The sequence below is a fragment of the Balaenoptera borealis genome (genome assembly GCF_965194805.1).
Source record: "Balaenoptera borealis genome assembly, chromosome: 2".
Lineage (NCBI taxonomy): Eukaryota > Metazoa > Chordata > Mammalia > Artiodactyla > Balaenopteridae > Balaenoptera > Balaenoptera borealis.
The window spans coordinates 165,929,952-165,946,980 of NC_138867.1; the positions used below are offsets into that span (position 1 = coordinate 165,929,952).

General features: G+C 50.0%; 1 protein-coding gene and 1 long non-coding RNA gene across 2 annotated transcripts in view; one reads left to right on the forward strand and one right to left on the reverse strand.

The window, feature by feature from the left end:
* Positions 1-17,029, reverse strand: part of COL23A1 (collagen type XXIII alpha 1 chain) — a 370,527-nt gene that overhangs the window by 64,866 nt on the left and 288,632 nt on the right. Inside the window, exon 3 of the mRNA XM_082379589.1 lies at positions 5,124-5,168. Coding sequence (XP_082235715.1) covers positions 5,124-5,168 — 45 coding nt within the window. The remainder of the gene's footprint in view (positions 1-5,123; positions 5,169-17,029) is intronic.
* Positions 1-17,029, forward strand: part of LOC309623055 — a 95,065-nt gene that overhangs the window by 9,249 nt on the left and 68,787 nt on the right. The window lies entirely within an intron of this gene.

The window sequence follows — 17,029 nt, forward strand, 5'->3', positions numbered from 1 at the left end:
ATTCTTTCTTCATTTTTTTCCTTTTGGTAATGTGGCTATGATGTACTTAGATTTGGATCTCTTTGAGTTTGTTCTACTTGGAGTTTGTTGAGCTTCTTGGATGTGCAGATTAATGTTTTCTTCATATTTGGGAAGATTTTGGCCATTAATTCTTCATATATTCCTTCTGCCTCTTTCTCTCTCTTATCCCCTACTGAGGCCCCCATTATATAAATGTTGGCACACTTGATAGTGTCCCACAGATCTCTGTGATTCTGTTCATTTTTCTTCATTCTTTTTTTCTTTCTCTTCCTTAGACAGGATCATCTCAATTGGCCTGTCTTCAAGTTTGCTGATTCTTTCTTCTGCCAGTCCAAATCTACTGTTGAGCCCCTTTAGTGAATTTTTCATTTCAGTTATTGTACTTTACAGCTCCAGAATTTCTATTTGGTTTCTTTAAAAAATACTTTCAATCGTTTTATTGATAATCTCCAGTTGGTGGCACATAATTCTTATGGTTTCCTTTATTTTTTTTTTAATATTTTGGCTTGTTAGATTTTTTAAAAATTAATTTAATTAATTTATTTATTTGGCTGTGTTGGGTCTTCGTTTCTGTGCGAGGGCTTTCTCTAGTTGTGGCAAGCGGGGGCCACTCTCCATCGCGGTGCTCAGGCCTCTCACTGTCACGGCCTCTCTTGTTGCGGAGCACAGGCTCCAGATGCGCAGGCTCAGTAATGGTGGCTCATGGGCCTAGCTGCTCCGCGGCATGTGGGATCTTCCCAGACCAGGGCTCGAACCCGTGTCCCCTGCATTGGCAGGTGGATTCTCAACCACTGCGTCACCAGGGAAGCCCCCCTTTAATTCTTTAGACATGGTTTCCTTTAGTTCTTTGAACATATGTATAATAGCCAATATAAAAATCTTTGTCTAGTAAGTTCATCTGGGCTTCCTCACTGACAGTTTTTATTGACTGCTTTTTTTCCTCTTTTTTTTTCACTGCCATACTTTCTTGTATCTTTGTGTGTCTTTGTTAAAAATTGGGCATCAAATAATCTAATATGGCTACTCTGGAAACTAGATATCCCTCCCCCTTTCCAGGGTTTGTTGTTGTTGTTGTTTGTTCAGGGGCTTTTTTGAGCTAATTCTCTGAAATATGTACTCTTTGTCATGTGCAGCTACTGAATTCTCTGCTTGCTTTGCTTAATTGTCAGCTTAAGACAGAGGTTTTCTTTAATGCCTTGATCTGGTAAGTCCCCCATTCTGTTCTGAGGGGCTCTTTGTGTGTGTTGAGCATAACTTCAACACTCTATCAGGTTACAACTCTGCTTTTGCTTTACTTCTTGCTTGAGTGGAGACTCAAGGTCATCCAGAGGTGAGAGACTGGGGCTCTCTTAGGTCTTTCCTTGCACAGGCACGTGTCTTCTAGATCCCCAGGTATGTGGGAGCATTTCAAAGCCCTTTTGGACAGCTCATCCCCTAGAGTTTCATTTAAGTTTTTGTGTCAGCTTCTTGTTTGCTCCAACTTGTATTGCCACCTCAGGCAGCTGCAAAGTTAAACAACTGCTGCTGAGTGTTTTGGCAAGCATTCTGGGGATAGGGCTTTTCCCAGTGAGTGAGCTCTGCATCAGGTCAAAAAAGATGAGTTTTGTGTATGCGCTTTTCCAGGGAGCTAACAGACAGTGACAAGTTCAGAGAATGAGCATTTGGGGAGCTTCAAAGTTGTTCTGCCACCTCCAATGGCTGCTAGTTTTCACAGGTACTATGATTGTGAGGCTGTGATGGTTTTTAAGGCTACCATGGGGCTGGGGAGATGGGCAAATTAAAACGCTACAAACCTCTCTGTTCTCAGCAAGTTTCAGACCTTTTTCTTAAGTTAACATTTCTTAGGTTGTTACCAGACGTTAATTTCCAGGATTCTGAAAAGGTCAATTTCTCCTAGTGTTCTTGCTGCTTTTATGGAGGAGCAGATTTTCAGAAGTCCTATCTCTACCATCCCAGTAGTGCTTCTTCCACTGTATTTTTAGAAAGGGTTTCTTGGGGCCAGGGTGGATAAAAAACCCTGACACGAAAACTGCTGACCTAAGGCTGGCGGCTGCAGAGATTTGGTGAGTACCTCCTTTTGTCTCTGTAGGTTTAGCACAAGCATCAGCCAAGCAGGATTTGATTGTTTTCATCCTTGTCTCTTCCTGCCTCCTAAAAAGTCCCTCTTTCTCTCTCCCTCCTCCCTTCCCTCCCTCTTTCCCGTCAACAAGCATTTGTTGACCATATCTTTAGTGCCTGGGGGTCAAGCTCCTGCTCTGAGGAGCCTGTGCTTTGGTGGAGAAGGACATGTTTGCAGAGCAGACCACCAGCACTGCGGGGAGTGCTGCGACTGAGGGAGGGATCTCGGGGGCTGGGGGAGCCAGGGTAGAGTGATGGATGCTCTTGGGGAAAGGGAAGTCTGGAAGGAGGAAAAATACTGTCTACGTTCCCTAGAAAGAGAATACCAAGGGTAGTGCGCGGTTTCCCCAGCTGGGAAATAGGCCAGCGGGGAGATGAAAAATCCACTCCATTACAGTAGAGACACAAAAACAGTGTAGGATCTGTGAGGCATATTCCAGACAAAGGCTCCCACTGGGAGCTGGAGAGAACCCATCCCACAGGCGGGCAGGGTCGGCTCTGTCTGCAGGTCTGCAGCAGCAGCAAGAAGCCATCTCAGCCAGATATTGTCCCACCAGGCAAAAAGAGCCTTTCTCCCTGGGGTGAAGAAAAAGCCTGGTTTGTACAAGGGAAGGGCCCAAAGCCAAGAAGTGCATGTGTGTGAAACTATCTAGAAATAAACACGAGGCCCAGCCAAAGCTAATCAGAGAGGGACATCTGCTCTGTGCTACTCACACCATTCTGTGACAGGCAGAGAATCAGGACATTGCGTGGGAAAGGGCAGTGAAGGGGAGGAGGTGCTGCCCACCCCTTGCCCAGCAGCTGACCTTAGATGAGACACTTCTCCCCTTGGAGCCTCAGTTTCCTTATCTGCAAAATGGGGATAATAACATATTTTTATCTTTTGCAGAGCTCTGTGAGGATCACATGAGATGAAGGACTTGAAAGGACGCAGAGCAGTGTCAGGGGCCCAGTTAAGTCCTTGTCTTTCTTTGACTTTTAGATCGGTTGTAAATTGGAGTCATAATTCTAATGGGTTTTTGAGTAAGTTGAGTAATATTATACTTTGTCCTAAAAAAAGTCACTATGTATTCCTCATCTTCTTCCAAAAAGGACTTCAGGAGCTTACAATAAAAGGCAATAAAACCTTTTACGAGGGCAGAAATAAGAACTGAGTGATGAAGTGTGTATTTGGCCGATGGTGCAGGGAGGTGATTACACACAAAATCCATTGCAATCAAACACAAAACAGTCCTCAGCTTCTGGAAGTCAAAGCAAACAGAGTTCCAGGAAAGGTGTTTCCTTCCAGTGAACTCTGGGGAGTTTATCTGGAGGGCTTCTATGTAGGGACCTAAATAGCGCAAGCATGCAGCAAAACGAGAGGACAAGAGGCCCGTGCCCAGGGTCAGGAAGAAGAGTCTGAGGTTCAGAGAGAACCTGCCCCGTTTCTCCCAGGCTCAATCTGCCTTTACCACCAGGCTCTCCTTATGAATTTGCTTAGGGGCTCAGCACGTGTGCATTCATTCATTCATTCATTCATTCACTGTTCTGTGTATTTCCATTCCCTGGAGCCTCCTCTGCACCAGGCTCTTGGCTGGGTTGGTGACAGCCCCAGCCAGAGGGATTAGATAAGCCTTTTTGGAGGAGATGCTTGAGCTAGACGGAAAGGACAAAGAATAGTGAACTTGGGGTAAGAGTCCAGGTAGAGGAGGAGACATTCTGGGGGTGGGGAGGACATAAGAGTACAGGCTCAGAGTGGGAGGGCCCTGGACATGCACAATGAGGCTGGAGGTAGGGGACACGGGAGGAACAGTGGTGAGACCTGCAGGAGGCTGTGCTGATGAGGACAGTGCTGAGACACACTGAGGAGGAGACTGATGGGGATTTGGTGTGGGAGTGGGGAGGGAGGGATCAAGGATGATGCCCTGGTGTCTGCATAGGGAAGCAGGTGGCTGGAGGTCCCCTCCCTGCAATGGGGAGCTGGAGGAGAGCAGCTGGGGAAGTGCTGGGTTCAGTGGGGCCAGGTCCAACCTCTGGGTCCAGAGGAGATGACTTGGCTGGAGGCAGGAAGGGGGGGTGTTGTCATCAGCATTATGGGGGCGCCAGAGCCACAGGGGTGGGAGAGAGAGAAGAGGGCCAAGGGCAGATCCATTTAAGAGGCAAGTGGGGCCCTACAGGAAAGGCATATGAGAAGGGGTCAGAGATGTGGGAGGAAACGCAGGCAAGAGTCAGAGGGGCACTCAGGGGAATGGCCAATGTGAGGCCCAGGAAGAGAGACAGCAACGCATCTGTGTCTGCTGGTATGGCCATCAGGTGGTCAGTGGTAACTCTGGCCAAAAGGATGTGAGTGGCTTGACAGTGAGAAGAGACTGGAGGGGCTGGGAGGAGTGGAAGGCAAGGCGGAGGAGATGGGAGTGGGGTAGGGGTGTGTAGCCTCTGAGGGAAGCTTCACTGTGAGTTGGGGGAAGGGTACACGCAGAGAGAGTGCATTTTGGGTGAAATGAAGGTGGCAGGAGGGAGGCTGGCGGCGAGTACAGGTGAGTCTGCAGGTTGCATGGAAGGTATGGAAAGGATCTTCTCCTGGTGCCTCTGCCAAGGGAAGGACAGGCCATGTCAGGGGAGGGATGGGGACACACAGGAGAACCATCTTGTGTTGAGGGACCCACAGTAGCGAGTCCGGCAAAGACAAGAGGCCGTTTCAGAGTGGGAGACCAGGGATTAAAGTTTCTGAGGCTGTTAATGAGATTTGGGGGGTGGCCAAGGGCATAGAGGGGACCGTCACTGGAATTGTAACACTGGAATGGTGTCAAGAAGCCAAGAAAGGCAGCACTGGGCACTGCAGCTCTGGGGACAGTGGCTGGAATTGGAGGGGAGACAAAGACCTGGCCCAGGACCAAAAGTCCTGAGTTATGGGGTGGTGCGGGGATTGGCACCTCCAGCCAGGTCCCAGGTCAAGGGCAGGCTTCCAGGCCTAGGTTTAGTAACTAAGAAAACCTGGGACTCACCGGGATCGCCTCTTCTTCCAGGCTTGCCACGCCGTCCAGGGGGGCCTAGACAGGAAAAGAAGGACGGACTCGTTAAGAAGGGAAGCCAGTGAGCTTGGGCACAGCCTGCCTGCTGCCAGCACCACTGCGTCACCACCCCCCAACCCACAACCGTAACAGCAGCCTGGGGGCAGCGTGCTCACCACCTTGCTGGCTGGGGGAGGGGAGAGGAGTGGGGAGAAAGCTCCATCTCCTGCCCCTCCCTCCCCCCTGCTCCTCTGGATCCTCCCCTGTTGGCTGCATTCTCATCCCTCACTCATTCATTTAGTTATTCAATTATCTGTTCATTATTTCATTCCCAAGTCCTTTCCCATTCAAAAAGGTTTACTACCTAGAAACTCTTGAGGCAGAAGAGTTTGCCACTGAGAAACTTCAGACTTTCAAGAAAAATAAGGCTGAGGGTAGGAGTTATCTTACAAAAGCCCGGACAAATGCTTTTTTTTTTTTTTTTTAAGAGTGAAGAGAAGGAGAGAATCCCAGCAGGAAACACGTGGCTCCTCCAGCTGCGCGGTTTTAAGAGCCATCTTCTTCTTTTTTTTTTTTTTTTAAATTTTATTTATTTATTTATGGCTGTGTTGGGTCTTCGTTTCTGTGCGAGAGCTTTCTCTAGTTGTGGCAAGCGGGGGCCACTCTTCATCGCGGTGCGCGGGCCTCTCACTATCGCGGCCTCTCTTGTTGCCGAGCACAGGCTCCAGACGCGCAGGCTCAGCAATTGTGGCTCACGGGCCTAGCCGCTCCACGGCATGTGGGATCCTCCCAGACCAGGGCTCGAACCCGTGTCCCCTGCATTAGCAGGCAGATTCTCAACCACTGCGCCACCAGGGAAGCCCCAAATGCTTTTTAATATTCACTAAAATAAAACAACAGAGACGCACCAATAAGGACACTATCATGGCATCTCAAATGTTTAAAGTCGGTGGTAACAGGCTCTATCCTATCCATCTACTTCTTTCCTTTGCTCACTAGACCCTTTGGCACCTCCCTCCCCTTCCCCACAGCTCCAGGGAGCCGCTTATAAATTTCTTGTGATTTATTGCACATTATGTGCACTCCAATGCACATTCTTTCTGGTATCCAGTCTCATCCATACGTTTTTGCACTTTCTGAATCTGATGCAGATCATCCTGCCTCTGCCTTCTGCCCCTCGGCCCATGTCAGCCCCTGAGACCTGAGTGACTGTGATGTTGAAGAGGAAGAGGGCTCTGGGTCATGGAACCCAGAACCTGGCGGCAGCAGGGCCCAGAGCACAGCTCACCCGGCCTGGGAGTGGAGGTCTGCGGCCTCAGCCAGCGCGCCCTCATCCCAGCACCGCTCCTGGAGCCCTGCTGCAAACCTCCCTGACGCTCCCTTGCCTTCCCCTCTCTGCCTCCGTTTTCACTCCCCATTAGTCTAACTACCCCTGATTCTTCCTCCTGTTTTCCTTCTCTGTGCAGAAGTTTTAAAGTTTGATGTAGTCCAATTTGTCTATTTTTGCTTTTGTTACCTTTTTGACCTTTGAGTTAATTTTAACCTTTTAACCTTTTGAGCTAATTTTTGTATATGGTATAAGGTAAGGGCCCAACTTCATTCTTTTGCATGTGGGTATCCAGTTTTCTCAACAGCATTTGTTGAAGAGACTATCTTTTCCCCGTTGTGTAGCCTTGGAGCCTCTGTCTAAAATCATTTGACCATATAAGCGATGTACCCCTGAGTTCTGGGAGTAGAAATTCATGCCAGTTACATAGCCCTTGACTTTTCCCGAGAGACAGAGACCTTGAGTTTTATGCTGGAATGGCTCAGGGCTGTGTTGATTAGCGAGGCTAAGATCCTGGCACCCCCATAACAGACAATAGCTCCTCACACCAGTGTAACAGCTTATGAAGAGCCTCCAGGTCAGTGATCTCAGCCAAGGCCTGCAACACCTGCAGTGCATGGACAACTGCCTTCAACACCTCCATGTGCGTGTCTCACCAACATCTCAGACCCCTCACGGCTAAACATGCGTCCTGCTCTCCTCCCAGCTCCTTCATGGGGCTGACAGCACCTGGAAACCTCGTGAGGCTGGCCGGTGTTTGGCCCGTTCTATCCAGGCACATCTGTTTTCAGGTTGAGCGAGGGTGTGGGAAGAGGGACCCCAATGGCACACCCAGCATCATGCTCCTTTGGTTGTAGGAGAGAAGAGGCCCAGCTTTCACTCACAAGGTCCAGCAAACTGGTCCCTGGATTCTGTGCTCTCACCAGGCTATAAAAGGCCTGTGCTTGGCTCAGCAAGGTTGCTCACTCGCCCTGGGCCTCAGGCTGACGTATGGGACGTGGCAGGAAAGGGGCCCAAGAGTGGGAGAGTAAGCCAGGCTCTTCCTGGATCTGAAAGCTAAAGCAGCGCCATGGTTTTCTAATGGTCGTTACTGGGTACGACTGTAAAATTCTCCATCTGGGAAACTCAAGCCAGATGAAGACATTTACTGTCACTGAGGTGGCTGAACTAATGGATTTTTCTGGGTGGATCTCCTGGGTGGCATGGTTAGGCAGAAGGCCCAATGAGGAAGATGCTAGCAAATGGGCGGAGTGGGTGGGGGGGGGCCTGGGGGCTGCTGAGTGCACAGGGCCTGTGGGGCTGTAGTCCTGGCAGGCTGGACAGGACTCCCAACTGAAAGGGCCTAAGTAAAGAAGGAGACTGAGGCTTGTGAACTCTCTGCAGGCCAATTCAAACCAGATCCTGGAGGCCTCTGTGTGAACAGCTCACAAACTGACAACTGGTCAACCCACTCTTCGAAGCTTCATACTCATTCAACTGTCTCCAAGATAATTGTATCGAGAGGCAACATGTCCAAACCCAAAATCATCTCCCAATTCTTCGTGTGCTCCCGACAGCGCTCTCTTCTCTCCTAGGCGTAGGTATGATCAGTGCCCACAGAGCCAAGCCAGAAACCACCTGGGAGCTGTTGGAGGCATCCTCCTGCCTCACACGTAACTGAGACCCCTTCCTCCTTGGCATCAGGCAAAGGCTGCCCCCACGCTCAGCCTCTTCCACCCACCCTTCCTGCTGTGACTCGTTTGTCCTCCTCCTAACAGAAGGTCGTCCACTGCAGTGTGCAGTCCGCATCTCTTTAAAAGACTGTCAAATCTAACAAGATCCATGGCTTCGAAGAGATGCAAGACTACCTAATTTGATGGGGAAAGCTGTTGAGATGAGGAATACTTTCTCTCCTTTCTCCCTACGGCAGGAGATGGAGGTGGTGAGGCCTGCCAGGCTTGATCAAATAGAGGTCCTGGGAGCGGGGGGTGCCAGAGCTGAGTCCCATGCTGACCACTAGGCTCCCTGTCTGCTACTTTTGCAAACAGAGAGGCCTTGCACACACGAGGCCTGGATTGTGGAACCTGTAGTGGGGAAGGCAGGAAGGACGGCCCTTCCTGAGTTTCTAGATTGTCAGGTGCTGAGGGCCGGCCATGGGCAGCAGCCCTGGTTCAGCATCTACTAGGTGCCAGGCCAGCTACTCATCCAGCAAATATGAACTTGGAACCCTTTGTGCTCCAGGTCTCCTGTGGCTCATCCAAGGAGCTCATCTATTCCCTGCTCAGCCCTCTGAAGAAGATGCTGGTATGCCCTGTATAGAGGGGAACTCTGACGCTAAGTGAGGTGAAAAGATTTGCCTAAGGCCTCGCAGCTGGCGCCTTGGGGAGCCCTTCGTCATCAGTCTGTGATTCTTAAGGTGCAAGGGCAGTTGTGCCAGATATGTCGAACCCCCAGGCAGGCAGCCTTGGCAATGGAAGGGGTGGCCACCCTGGGGCGAACAGCAGGGCAGATGGGTTGTGGTTCTCTGGCATCTGGGCCAGGCCTGCAGCAGATTGATCTGGGCTCCCAGGGATAGCCGGGCCAGCTGGCTGCAGCTCAGATGTTCTCCGAACAAGCAAAACCAGGCTCCTGGCCCAGCAGTTTGCCTCAGAGCTTTCTGTTTCTTGGTTTTCTTCTGTTCCTTCCTTTCTACAGTGGCAGAATGTTTCCCACTGCTGGCACAGACTCAGACACTCAGGCTGCCCTGGAAGGCACCTGGGAGTCTGTCTTGATCGACTTGCTGATGTATAGATGGAGAAACTAAGGTCTTGCCCAAGGATGCTGCTGGAAAAACAGTCCTGGCTGGAGAGTCTCCAGGTGATGAAGACCAGCTCAGGCTGTTCTCACCTCTGTGTGACCCACACGGCTCTGGGTCAGGGGCTGGCAGCCATGGGGACGCTGGTATTTCACAGTGGGTGCTGCCATGGTGGCACCTGCAAAGTTTCCTTCCAGAGGTTTTGAGCAACAGACACCAACAGGTGATGCTGGTGCAGAAGGGGAAAAGACATGACTAAAAGGAAGCTGTTTAACCTGGAGCAAGTTAGTCAACCTCTCTGAACTTTGGGTTCCCAATCCGTGAGGATAAAATTTTAGGGGTGATGGCAACTACACCTGCCTTGCAGAACTGTTAAACAGATGAGCTGGCAGCAGACACACCAGCTTGGGGGCACAAAAGAGGGGCCTATTTGGGACCCCAAGAAATAACTGGCTGCAGGGGCCTCTGGGCCATTAGAATCTGGGGACTTGATGTACATTGGTTGCGTGCTTCCCAAGGTGGGTGAAGCCTGAGACAGGGCAGCTATATTTCAGTATAGCTCAAGTATGGTATAGTGGGCAGGGTTTGAGTCCAGAGGCTGGCTAAGCCCTCAATTACACCCTGACCTTGAGCCCACAGGGGCAGGGACAGTCTGGAGCTTTTCCAGGTCCCTAATCATGGTCTGTCTGTGGACCTAGGGATCAGGATACACGGGCTGAGCGGTCTGGGAATGAGATTTCTCAAAGAAATCCTGAGGTTTCAGGCATAGCGTGGGCTGGCGAGGGCTCCAGCTCGCTGCTAAATGACTCTGCTTGTGACGACCATCTGCACATCAGGTAACTCCAGGGAGGGTGATGCTTTTCTCAAGCACTGTTCAAGGCCAGACAAACTGGAACCATTTCTAACTGATAAAAATCTCATCTCTGGTTGGGCTGGAGCACTCACGTCACTGACCAACTCCAAAGGGGGCCTGAACGCCGACAGGCTCCAGGGAGGCCTGAGCAATGAGGACCTGGTTCTCGCAGTGGCGGTCTCCCTCAATCCTTCCCGGCACCTCCCTCCCCTGAGGATACCTCCTTCAGCAACGCTTGCTTTATTGCTGCCCTCTCACAACCCTGGGGCCAACTGGGGCACAGCCTGCCCAGGCCCCTCCCTCTTCCCCTGGCTCCAACAGTCACTCCCAACACCCCCCGCCACCCAAACCCCAGCCCCTGCTCCTCCCTCCTGCCAGCCCCTAAGGGCAGGCGCTTTTGTGCAATTTATCTAATTGAATCTATACTCAGTTCTGAAAAATGCTTTAAATCCTCTCCGCTCTTTTTTCTCTAAAGATTGGGGAAACTGAGGCTCAGAGACGTCAAAGAAGGCTCCCAGATGCAACAGCAAAAGGTGGAAGCAACCCAAATGTCCATCAATGGTGAATGGATCAACAAAATGTGTTACAATATATATGTGCAATGGAATATTATTCAGTCTTAAAAAGGAAGGAAATTCTGACACATGCTACCACATGGATGAACTTTGATGACATTATGCTGAGTGAAATAAGCCAGTCACAGAAGGAAAAATACTGTATGATTCCACTTATATGAGGTACCTGGAGTAGTCAAATTCGTAGAGACAGAAAGAAGAATGGTGGTTGCCGGGTGCTGGGGGTGAGGAGAATGGGGAATTAGTGTTTAATGGGGACAGAATTTTAGTTTTGCAAGATGAAAAATGTTCTGTAGATGGATGCCGGTGATGGTTACATAATGATGTGAAGGTACTATATACCACTGAATTATATACTTAAAAATGGTTAAAATGGTAAATTTTGTTATGTGTATTTTACCACAATTTAAAAGAAAAGAAAAGAAATGCTCCCAGTGTTCTCAGCTACCAAGGTCGGCCTGGTGGAGGCCATGGTGATGCCGTTGGCCGTGTGGCTATAACGACACCACTGAATATCCACTGAAAGCCTGGAACAGTGGTGTCCCCCAAGGTACACCGCAAGGAGATGGCAGAACAGGGATTTGCACTTAGGTCTGTGTGACTCCAGGGCTCGTCCTCTAAACTCCTCAGCTACTGTGAGTAAGGCCATCCCCGAATGTGTCCACAGCCTCTGAGTCCTTCAGACCTGGCCCTTCTGGAGGGTCCTTATCTGACCCTCTTCCCAGGACTCCGGGAAGGGAGTTTGGGGTCAGGTGGTTCCGAATCCCCCAGACCTTCAGCCTGGTGCTCCCTAAGGAGGCTGCGGCCCCAGCGCCATCGTAGGGGTGTGCCTTGAGCAGAGAAGGCAGAGGAGGTCCCTGAATTTGAGCTTCCATGACCAGATCGTTAAAACATCTCCCCAGATCATTTTGTTTTACAAGTTTCAAACGGACCTCGGAGTCGGAAACTCCCATCTGGGAGTATCACCATGCTTATTTCCAGCCTGGCCTAACAAAGCCTTCTGTCCCTCGGAGGGGGGAGGCAGTGCAGCCTGTGGATGCCTCTGGGAGGGCCTGGGGGACATGGCACCCCTGGAGGCGACACTGACAGCGGAAGAGGCTGGCCAGCTGGCAGGCTGCCTGGGCTCCAGGGGGGGTCACGTTGTCGTCCAGGAATTAAAATCACAGCCTCTTGCACAGCAAATACAGCTCATTCGGAAGGCGTTTAGGTCCCGCAGGCTCGTCCTCCACCACCTGCCATGCTGACGGGAGCCCAGTGGCACGGAGCCCTGCCGCCAGTTGCAAGGCCTGAAGCAGTCTGGAGAAGCAATGCTACAGGCTGCTGGGGTCGTAAGGCAAGTGTCTGTTGGGAGCTAGGATGGTTGTCCAGGCCCGTGCAGACTCCTACCGCCCAATGGCCAGACCTGGAGAGCCTGCTTGAACACTGTCCCGTTCAGTGACCACATGAACAGAGCCCATCTCGGGGGCCAGGGCCGGTGGATTGTCCCACCCTCACATCCACAAAGGGCCTCAGATATGGACGCTGATGGTCCCTCCAAAGGAGCGGATGGTTCTGGATAGCCACAGGAGCCCCACAACAGTGTTCAAGAAAAACAAGAGGTAGGTAGTACCATTTATTGAATGTTTATACTTGGCACTGATCTCGATTCCAAGGTACTAACTCATATATTCTTCACATCAAACCTTGGAGGAAGACTACTATTATGATCTCCATCTCATAGATGGAGAAACTGAGGCACAAAGAGATTAATTGACACTCTGAGGTCATACAGCTGGTGTGGGTGGGACCCTGCAGTGAGACCCTGAGCCCTGGCATCCCAGCCCTGCCATCGGCCTCCTGCACAAGAAGATGCTTGTGAAGATGGGCGGGTAGAATAGTCCACAATTTTTATAACCATTTCTTGGCATTTGTTATTATTATTTTTTAAAATATACTGCAAACCACACAAAATGGAAGGGGCCCAGAGGTGGCTCTTAGAACTCTGTGAATTAAATATTGAAATAAAAGGCCACATGCTGCCAGCACTGGAGCAGACTCTGGCCAGCTTTTGGCATGCCCTCCTTACACCACCTGAAATGCCTGTTGTTTGTGGGCTGGTTCGTCTCCTGAGTCAGGAACAGCTTTAAAAAGGCTTTTTAAATGGGATCACAGAGTCCAGACCCATTACTCATACTGGTGGCACACCAGACCCAAGAGCCACCTCCTAAGGGTCCCAAGGGTCCCGGTGGGAGGGGCTCAGAAGTGGGGGGTGCAGCGGGCCCGGGGAGAGGTGGGGCGGCTGACACGTGCTGAGCCTGTTCAGGCCATGTGCTGGGTGTTTTTATTGTCTCTTTAATCCTGTTGGTAACTCTGAGATGTGGATATAATTGGTCCACTCACAGAAAAGAAACTGAGGCCCAAGGTGAGGTGAACTCTTCAAGCCAGAGCTAGTCAGGAGTCAGGAGTTGGGCCTGGGTCTGCCAGAGCTCTTGCTGGCACCAGCACTACCCTCCTAAGTGTCTCCTTTTTGGGGAAACGGACCGTGGTGTAGGCATCAGAGCTAAACAAAAAATGGAATGTCTCATCCAGAGGACCTGGAGAGAAGCAGAACACAGGTGGAGGGGACTAGGGTTGGTACGTGGTTTCTGGATCAGAGCGATAGGGCTCATGGTAGGGCTTTCAGTAAAGGGCTTCTGTGTCTTACAGTGGAGATTTCAAGAGACTACTTGAAGGGGCCCTTTTGAGTGACAGGTGGGTAAGTCATGTGGACCCATGCTGGGGCAGCCCAGTAACAGGCCCCTTTTTGGACTTGGCAGAGCTGCCTCCCACAGCCCTCGGCTCAGGCTGCTGAAGGGAGGGCTGAGCAAACCTGCATGAAGAGTGAAAAGCCCCTCAGAGGGATGGAGAGAGATCATGGCCCTTCTCTTCCATGGGGCTCAAGGCCTTGAGTACATCTCTGAGGGCTGAAGAGGCCGTGCCTGACTGGCCAGCTGGCCTGGATTGGAAGGGGCGAGTGGGAAGGTCCAGAAAGGGCAGAAGGACTTTCTTGGGCTCTCAAAGGGTGAAGGCAGAGTCATGTTAACCTGACTGTGGAAGGAGCTGGTGCCCTGGCTAAGACAGGTGTTGCACACAAAGAAACTGTGGCTCATGACTGCTGGTTCCTGTGCAGGTGGCGACTGTATCCAGGGCACAGGCTGTGAGGAGTTGGTGTTGGGTGGTCAGTGGTGGGTGGGAGAGCTTGGGGCAGATCTGCGGGGCTTAGTCAGACCCAGATCTGTGTTAGTGCGAATTGACTTCTCACCAGAGCCTATCATCTCCTGGGATCCTGTTTCCTGTTGGAAAACAGGCTCCAGAGAAGTGCACAGAAACCAGCACACCCCAAAGACACCAAATTCCTCAGCTCTCCATTCACCCCAAAGCCTTAATCACTGACACATGGGCCAATGTATCCCCTTGAACTTAATGAAGGCCAGGATTTATTGCTTTCGGAGAATGAAAAGCTTTTATGGTTTGGCCAAAAAGTTCCTTCGGTTTTTAAGTAACAATAAAAGACACAGTTTTCATTTTCACCAAGGACTTTATTGAACAACGTATTCACCGTTTTGTTCCACTACCTTCTGCCATTTTTCAGGCAACTTCATAATTCCATCTTCCCAAAACTTTTTTATCTTTTTGAGCAAAGAACTATTCCAGGTGCCTTTTACACTCTTCCAGTGAATTGAAAATTTTTCCATTAGGAGAATGTTTTTTTTTTTTTTGGCTGCATTGGGTCTTCGTTGTTGTGCATGGGCTTTTCTCTAGTTGTGGCGAGCAGGGGCTACTCTTCGTTGCGGTCCGCAGGCCTCTCATTGCGGTGGCTTCTCTTGTTGCGGAGCACGGGTTCTAGGCACGCAGGCTTCAGTAGTTGTGGCTCGCGGGCTTAGTTGCTCCGCAGCATGTGGGATCTTCCTGGACCAGGGATTGAACCCGCGTCCCCTGCATTGGCAGGTGGATTCTCAACCACTGCACCACCAGGGAAGTCCAAGAGAATTTTGTAAAGACCAAAATGAATGGAAATCCGAAGGTGCAATGTCTGGTGAATACGGCGATGAATCAGAACTTCCCAGCCAAGCTGTAACAGTTTTTGCCTGGTCATCAAAGAAACATGTGGTCTTACCTAGAGGGATGGGATAGGGAGGGTGGGAAGGAGGCACAAGAGGAAGGAGATATGGGGATATATGTATATGTATAGCTGATTCACTTTGTTATAAAGCAGAAACTAACGCACCATTGTAAAGCAATTATACTCCAATAAAGATGTTAAAAAAAAAAAAAGAAACATGCGGTCTTGCGTTATCCTGATGGAAGATTATGCGTTTTCTATTGACACTTTTCATGGAGTGTTGCTTTCAGTTGGTCTAGTTGGGAGCAGTACCTGTTGGAATTAATTGTTTGGAAGGAGCTCATAATAGAGGACTCCCTTCCAATCCCACCGTATACACACCACCACCTTCTTTGGATGGAGACCTTTATTTGGTGTGGTTGGTGGTGGTTCATTTCACTTGCCCCACGATCTCTTCCGTTCCACATTATTGTACAGTATCCACTTTTCATCGCCCGTCACAATTTGTTTTAAAAATGGAATGTTTTCATTACGTTTAAGTAGAGAATCGCATGTGGAAATATGCTCAAGAAGGCTTTTTTTCGCTTATGTGGAACCCAAACATCAAAGCGATTGACATAACCAAGCTGGTGCAAATGATTTTCAGCACTTGATTTGGTTATTTTGAGTATGTTGGCTCTCTCCCACGTGGTGTAACGTTGATTGTTCTCAATTAATGTCTCAATTTGATCTCCATCAACTTCAGCTTCAACTGGTCTACCCGACGGTGGAACATCGTCCAGCGAGAAATCTCCAGCATGAAACTTTGCAAACTACTTTTGACATGTTCCATCAGTCACAGCACCTTCTCCATAAACCGCACAAATCTTTTTTTTGCATTCCAGTTATGTTTTTACCTTTCTTGAAATAATAAAGCATAATATGCCGAAAATGTTGCTTTTTTTCTGCCATCTTCAATATTAAAATGGCTACACAAAAATTCACCAATTTTGGTAAGTTTTTTAAAAAATGCACTGATATGACAGCTGTCACAATACAATCTAACAAAATTGTTTTGAATGAAGTTAGAGACAACTAAGCGCTACTAGCTAGAGCCATCTTACGGAAAAAACAGAGCGAACTTTTTGGCCAGCCCAAATATTTTATTTTTTAAAGCTTAAAAGCCCTTCATGTGAGCTTTGATTTCCATGAGAATTCCTCTTAACCTACATGTTAAAAGTCCATCAGAAGGTCCTAGAAAAGAGCAAGTGAGGCCTTCAGAACATGGCCAGCATGCTGGTGGACATGGACTTAGGAAGTGACCCTCAGGGAAAAGCTGGCCACTCAGCTTGTCCCACCCCCTCCAAGGCAACTTGACCATAAGGGCGCTGGACCCAGGCCTCCCACTCCTGCGGACAGAGCTCTCCTGAGAGAAGGGTATGCCAGCCCCCAGCAGGGCCTAGGGTGCTTTCACTTCCGCATCCAGGAAATAAGGGAAGCAAGTGGGCACTAGGGTGACCAACTATCCCAGTGTGCTCAGGACTGAGGGGTTTCCTGGGCCTTTTGGTGCTAAAACTGGGACAGTCCCAGGTAAACCAGATGGTTGGTCACTTCAGTGGGCAGCCTGTGAGGAAGGAGGCTCTCCACACTGCCCCATCTCCCACTGCTCCCCCTCACTCCCCACCTACACCCCCTGCCACACAGCCTTCCTTCTGCTTCTCAAGCCAGCCAGGCCGGTCCTAGCTCAGGGCCTTTGCACCTGCTGTTCCCTCTGTCCTGGGGCTCTCCTCGCATGGCTGGGGCTATTCTGCATGGCGGACTCTTTGTTGAGCTTCCTGGACACCTTCACTGATCACCCTCTCTGGCATGTTTTCTTGTTTTATTTTCTTCCAGTCACTTATCTCTACCAAAATTACCTGGTTTATTTATTTTATTTGCTTTTCAGTGTTTATGGTTTCTCTCTCCTCACTAGAATGTCAGCTCCCTGAAGATAGGGCTCCTGTGTGCTGGTTCATGGTTATCGCCTGATAGGCGATAGTGACACATGGGTTGGTGCTAAACAAATGGTCAGAGCATGAATGAACTCTGTTCTGGTGGTGGGAGGGCACCAAGGTGTCACTGATGAGACACCTGCTGCCATCACCTGCTGGCACCTCACATAATTCTCGCAGCAGACCCATGAGGCAGGGACACCAGCGTCCCTGTTACAGAGTGGGAGAGGGGCTGCCCAAGGTCAAGTGGCCCCACAGCTCAGGCCCCTCTGCTGCCCGCTGACAGGACTTTGAGTTCTGAGGAAGCTGCTCCAGCTTCAC